Here is a 6,563-nt window from a genome sequence, read left to right as displayed (position 1 = left end):
AGTCAAATATACTACATACATATATAACGTACATATATTCTTATTTATAATATTTATAATATTATGATATTAAATAATATATATATATATATATATATACGTTTAAATATTACGTACATATATACGTACAATTATATATATATATATATATATATATATATATATATATATATATATATATATATATATATATATATATATATTTATTTATTTATGACTGAAAAAAAAAATTATTATAACTATTTAACCTTTTTTTTATACCGAAAATATTGTGGCATAAATTTTAAGACGTTACATGCAGAAATGGAAGATGGCTTTGCGTCAAGTAGCTGACTTGTCTTGTTATCATTTCAAAGATGAGTACACCACCTTACCAATCTTTCACTTCATAATTTTGTTGCCTTAAATTTCACTTCAAGATAAAACAAACATTTGTTGTCCTTGATACTAATTTGTTAAAATCTTCTGTTTGAAACAGCATTGAATATGAATACAAGTTTATTGGGAGCATCGTTGAAAGGGTCTCTAGCGAAATTAATCGCGGTAGTTGTTTACATGTTGCAGATTACCCGGTTGGACTAGATTCACAAGTGCTTGAAGTTAGGAAGGTGTTAGAGGTTGGATGTTATGATGGTGTCCACATGATAGGCATCCACGGAATGGGTGGTGTAGGAAAATCAACACTTGCTCGAGCTGTTTATAATAGTTTAATTGCTGAGAATTTTGATAGTTTGTGTTTTCTTGAAGATGTTAGAGAAAAATCAAACAAACATGGTTTAGAACACCTCCAAAGCATCCTTATCTCACAAGTATTAGGAAAGGAGGAGATTAACTTAACAAGTAAGCAACAAGGAATTTCAATGATAAAGTGTAGGCTCAAGAGGAAAAAGATTCTATTGATTCTAGATGATGTTGACAATATCGAGCAATTACGAGCACTTGCTGGAGGATGTGATTGGTTCGGCCCTGGAAGCAGAATAATCATCACAACTCGGGATAAACAATTGTTAGCAACTCATCAAGTTACAAGAACATATGAGGTGAGGGAATTGAATGAGAAGGATGCTCTACGACTGCTTACATTGAAAGCTTTCAAAAAGGAAAAGGCTGATCCAGATTATGTGTTAGTCTTGAATCGTGTGGTAACTTATGCTTCTGGCCTTCCACTGGCACTAGAAGTAATAGGCTCCAACCTCTTTGGAAAAAGTGTAAAAGAATGGGAATCTGCTACCAGACAGTATAAGAGAATTCCTAAGAAAGAAATCATTGAGATACTTAAAGTAAGCTATGAAGCTTTGGAGGAAGAAGAGAAGGTTGTTTTTCTTGACATTGCTTGTTGCTTCAAAGGATATGCATTCAGAGAGGTAGAAGATATTCTTGGAGCTCTCTATGATGACTGCATGAAACATCATACTGGTGTGTTGGCTGAAAAATCTCTCATAAAGGTTAGTCTACTTAGTACAGTTGAAATGCACGATCTGATTGAGGACATGGGTAGAAAAATTGATCAGAAAGAATCACCGAATGAACCAGGGAAGCGCAGGAGATTATGGTTACCTAAAGATATAATCCAAGTTTTAAAATACAACATGGTAAGTGAGCTTCACCAATCATTAATTTGCCTTCTTATCTTGATGCAGTCTTTGTCTATCATAGTTCACATCATAGTTATTTTTTCTGGACAGTTTCTAAATTTTTCTGTTTATATTAGCTTTTAAACTTCGCTTAATTGAGGTCTTACACTTATGTTGTGGTTGATTCGTGCCTTTTTGCAATATCAGGGAACAAGTAAAATTGAAATCATGTGTCTGGATTTCTCCATCTCTGAGAACGAAGAAACAGTAGAATTTGATGAAAACACCTTCATGGAGATGGACAACCTTAAAATACTTATCAATAGAAATGTTAAATCTTTCAAATGTCCCAATTACTTTCCACAAAGTTTGAAAGTACTGGAATGGCATCGATATCCTTCAAATTGTTTACCATCTAATTTTCATCCCAACAAACTTGTCATATGTAAGTTACCTGACAGTTGCTTTGAGTCATTTGGGATTCATGCTTCATCGAAGGTAAGTTTAAAGCGTATATTTTCCTCATCTTGTAAAGTGATAAATGTACTTTAAATATATCCATTGGGTTGTCATTTCTTTTCCCTTGTTTTCTTTGCAGAAGTTCGAGAATCTGACAAGCTTGAATTTTGACGACTGCAAACTTCTAACACGAATACCAGATGTATCTGTTTCCTTTGAATGGTGTGAGAGTTTAACTGCAGTTCACGACTCAGTTGGTTTTATGACTAAACTTAAAATATTAAGTGCAGAAGGTTGCTCAAAGCTTACGAGTTTTCCATCTCTTCACTTGACTTCTCTTGAAAGACTAGAACTTTCATATTGTTCCAGTCTTGAAAATTTTCCTGAAATATTAGGAAATATGAAAAACATAAAAAGACTTGAACTGATTGATAACAGATAGCTTCATTTGATGAATTGTTGAATAGATGAACTGTGACTAGCAGAAACTTCACGAGGCTGGAGGAACAGTGTTTATCTTTCCAGGAGGAAGTGTTCCAGAGTGGTTGGATAAAGAAAGCAAGGGACCTTCAATCTCTTTCTGGTTTCGAAATAAATTCCCTGTCAAAGTTCTTTGTCTTCTAATTGCACCTGTGCTGGGCCCTTTAGACTTGGCTATACCAATGGTGTCCATCAATGGAAAGATTAGAAAATATCTTTTTCATATGAATAAAGGAGTTAAGATTTTGGAATTGGACTATACACATCTCTTCGACATACGAGAGTTGAATTTCGAAGATGATCTTATGGGAGTGTCTACAGAATGGAAGCAAGTGGAGATCACCTATGAAGGGTTGTTTGATACCTCCGTCATTAAAGCAACAGGAATTCATGTAGTGAAAGAGGAAAGCATGAACGTGGAGGACATTCGATATGATGATCCTTGTACCAACAATAAAGAAGACAGTCATCTCAACACTTTCCAATCACAAAACTACTCCTAAACGAGCATAGGTTTAATGTTGACATTCAAGTTTTTGATAGGTTCTTTTATATTGTTTTCTTGCTTCTTCCTTTTTGTTGTATTTACAAGCCTGGGGAGTTAGTATCACCCATCAATTTTCCTTTGCATTGTGGTCAAAGAATCGGATTTCTTTCTCCAAACATTTTATTCATCATGAATGACAAATTACATACATTTTTCTTTCACGGTAACAAGAGAAGAGTGAGAAAAGGTACCATTCCAACCTCAAGTCCAATTAAATAGCTTCGTTAAGGTCAATATTGAGGTATTGTTCGTTTGGTCTCAATTTCAGAGCTAGACTATTAGATATACCGAAATAATGTGAATCATACATTTAATTGATACATGTTAATGATAATTTGCTTTTGTATACAACTGACTTAATTGATACATGTTCATGATAATGTGTCTGAAGTTTAGTTTAACTGAAATAAGATTTAGTTTTTCTTGACATAGCTTGTTGCTTCAAAGGATATGCATTAAGAGAGGTAGAAGATATTCTTGGAGCTATTTATGATGATTGTATGAAACATCATATTAGTGTGTTGGTTGACAAATCTCTCATAAATTGGTTGGTGGAGTACAGTTTAAATACACGACCTGATTGAGGAGATGGGTAGACAAATTGACCAGCAAGAATCACCAGAAGGATCAGGGAAGCCCAGGAGAATATCGTTACCTGAAGTTATAATTCAAGTTTTAATTGTAAAATGCACTAATTTTCCCTTAGAAGTGACTGTAGAATCACCAAACATCTCAGAATCACACGAATGAGAAGGTAATTGGGAAGCTTTGCTCAATCTCCTAAGAGTCTGATTTGTAAAATTACTTGTCACACTTTCTTAGTCTATATTTTCCACTATAGGCTCCACTTCCAGCACAATGCTGGGCTGTGAGAACACTTTAGACTTTTTCCAGTTCCAACAGGGTGTCTGATCAACTACAACATCTATGTTGTTTAAGACTTTGCAGTTTACAGGATCAAACAACTTATAACCACTTATTGAGTGATATCCAATGAGGATTAATGGAATCTCTATATCATCCAGCTACTTCCTCATCTGATCTGGAACATGCTGGAAACAAAGAGAGCCAACTATTCTCATGTGTGTGACATCTGGTTTGGTCTCGATTCAAGCTTGCTCAGGTTATCTCTTGAAGCCTCTTTGTTGGACGCCTATTAACAACATGTGTTGTTGTCTCAACAACTTCTCCCCACAAGAAATTTGGAAGACTTTTACTCTTTAACATGCAGAGTACCATGTTTAGGAGAGTTTTGTTTCTCCTTTCAGCAGTACCATTATGTTATGGCATGTATAAGGGTGTTACCTCATTTATTAATATCCCTTTATCTGCACAGAGACTTTGGAAATCTATACTGATGTGTATTCTCCTTCTCCATTAGTTCTCAACACTTGAACATTGTGTCCACTTTGTTTCTTAGCAAGCCATTTAAACCTTTTAAGCACATCCAAGGAGTCACACTTTCTTTTTAGCATATAAGTCCTCATTTTCCTAGTCACATCATCAATGAATGTGATGAAATATCTATTTCCACCAGGGGTTTCAACCTATATTAGCCCATAAATATTTGAATGGATGACTTTCAACTTTTCAGTTGCCTTTTAGGGTAAAAAATTACAAAATTTTCCCTTTGTCTGTTTGCATTGAATATACTCCTTACACAATTCATCTGGAAGCAGTACAATAGGCAATCAAAACACCATATTTCATTGGTTGAGCTGATGTAAATCTCTGAAGTTCAAATTTCTAGATCTAAGATGCAAACCATTCATTTCTATTCACTGCACTGGCAAAACACTGATATTTCAAAATGCTCATTCTGACCCGAAATGTCCTGTTTTGAGACAAGTTAGCATGTATAACTAACTTTTTGTTCGTATCAAAGACAATCAAAGAGTTACCTTTCATAGTCATCATTAACCCTTTCTGCAATAGTTGACCCAAGCTTAAGAGATTTGTGATTTGTGTTCAAACCTGGTACATACAACACATCTTCGATAATGACATCTCTGCCCTCATAATCTTTTAAACCATATGTCCATTGCCCTTAGCAATCAAATTGTTATCATCCGCTAAGTGAATCCTTCCATGAGCTGCCTCATTTATACGAACAAACTAGTCTTTTCTACTAGTCATATGTGTTGAACATCGTGAGTCCAAATAACAAGATGATTCATCCACGACATCAGTGCCGGTTTGAGCCATCAGCATTATCGCTTCCAAATCAGAATTATCATCTTGTGCTAGATGTGCTTCGTTTTTTGGTTTATTCTTTGCTCGTATAAATGAGGCAACTCATGGAAGGAATCACTTTGCAGATGATAACAACTTGATTGCTAAGGGCAATGGACATATGGTGTTAAAAGATTATGATGGCAGAGATGTCATTTGGAATATGTGTTGTATGTACCAGGTTTGAACACAAATCTCTTAAGCGTGGGTCAACTACTGCAGAAAGGGTTAATGATGACTATGAAAGGTAACTCTTTGAGTGTCTTTGAAAAAAAAATTCTTTACTCCCTATCCATCCTAGAAATGTCGAGCAAAATGACCAAATTTTTTGCAATTATAACACATAACCTTTTTATCAAACTTCCACTCCTTCCTTCCACTGGAAGAAGCATTCACCTTCTAATCTTTAGCCTTTGTAGAGTCACCAGAACCATTAGAATTGTGATCAAGTTTTTGTTTATGCCTTTCCTTTCCCCCTTTATTCTTCCCTTTATAACCAGACATTGCTTGGAGATCTTGTCCTTGGATGTGTCTTCTTTCATTTATCCTGTAATCATGAGCTTCAATCAAATGTTGCAACTCTTCGATCTCCATGGTCTATAGATCTTTTGTTTCTTCAATTGCAACAACTACATGATCAAACCTTGGAGGTAAAGTTCTCATAATCTTGTCCACGACCTGCTGATCTGAGATGCTGATATGAGATGTTATCTCAACAAGATCCCATAGCATGAACACGTTCTTGAATTTTATCAAAATAATCTGATGTGGTTTCACTATCTTCCATAGTCAGAAATTCAAACTATCGTAGTAGAATTTGGAGTCTTACCTTCTTGATTTTATTACCATCATCATAGGTCTTGACCAAAATTCCCCATTCTTCTTTGGCGATGGCTGCTTTTGAGATTTTGTTGAAGATCTTAGGACTCACACATTGACAAATAAGGAACTGTTCCTTGCTGGCTTTTGCTGAACCTTGTAATTTTTCTTTTCTTCATCGGTGATCTTGGACCCCAGTTCTGACAGCTCATCGGCAACCACTTCTGCAGCATCTTGAAATCCAAAGATGGCTAGTATCTTAATCTTCTCATCATCAAACATCTTGCCCTAAAAAACTATCAACACCCCTTCATCATTCCACCCATTCCAACCATTTCTTTTTTATCAAACTTGGAGGTTCTTCTATCTTCTTGTTTCGCTCAAGAAACCACACTACAATATGAAGAATCATTCTTGGCTAACTCGCAATTTCGCAACACTCAATGTAAGAT

General features: G+C 35.2%; 1 protein-coding gene across 1 annotated transcript; it reads left to right on the top strand.

Annotated features, from left to right (window-relative positions):
- The first annotated feature begins 460 nt into the window (after positions 1 to 460).
- Positions 461 to 3,210, top strand: LOC114180733 (disease resistance protein Roq1-like). The gene is made up of 3 exons (XM_085672484.1): positions 461 to 1,592; positions 1,782 to 2,072; positions 2,173 to 3,210. Exons 1-3 carry the CDS (start codon positions 642 to 644, stop codon positions 2,473 to 2,475), a joined length of 1,545 nt encoding a protein of 514 aa, XP_085528610.1. The 5' UTR covers positions 461 to 641; the 3' UTR covers positions 2,476 to 3,210.
- Positions 3,211 to 6,563: the final 3,353 nt, after the last annotated feature.

Source organism: Vigna unguiculata, chromosome 4 (genome assembly GCF_037176805.1).
Source record: "Vigna unguiculata cultivar grain cowpea cultivar isolate G323 ecotype 2 chromosome 4, ASM3717680v1, whole genome shotgun sequence".
NCBI lineage: Eukaryota > Viridiplantae > Streptophyta > Magnoliopsida > Fabales > Fabaceae > Vigna > Vigna unguiculata.
Note: the sequence above shows the minus strand (reverse complement) of the source record. Positions and strands in the feature narration are given on the sequence as shown.

Bases quoted from the DNA above. Each gene is read 5' to 3' on its own strand.
- LOC114180733 (XM_085672484.1), top strand. From the start codon at position 642: ATGATAGGCATCCACGGAATGGGTGGTGTAGGAAAATCAACACTTGCT. The intron at 1,593-1,781 runs GTAAGTGAGCTT...TTGCAATATCAG, and splicing joins AAGTTTTAAAATACAACATG to GGAACAAGTAAAATTGAAAT. The intron at 2,073-2,172 runs GTAAGTTTAAAG...TTTTCTTTGCAG, and splicing joins GGATTCATGCTTCATCGAAG to AAGTTCGAGAATCTGACAAG.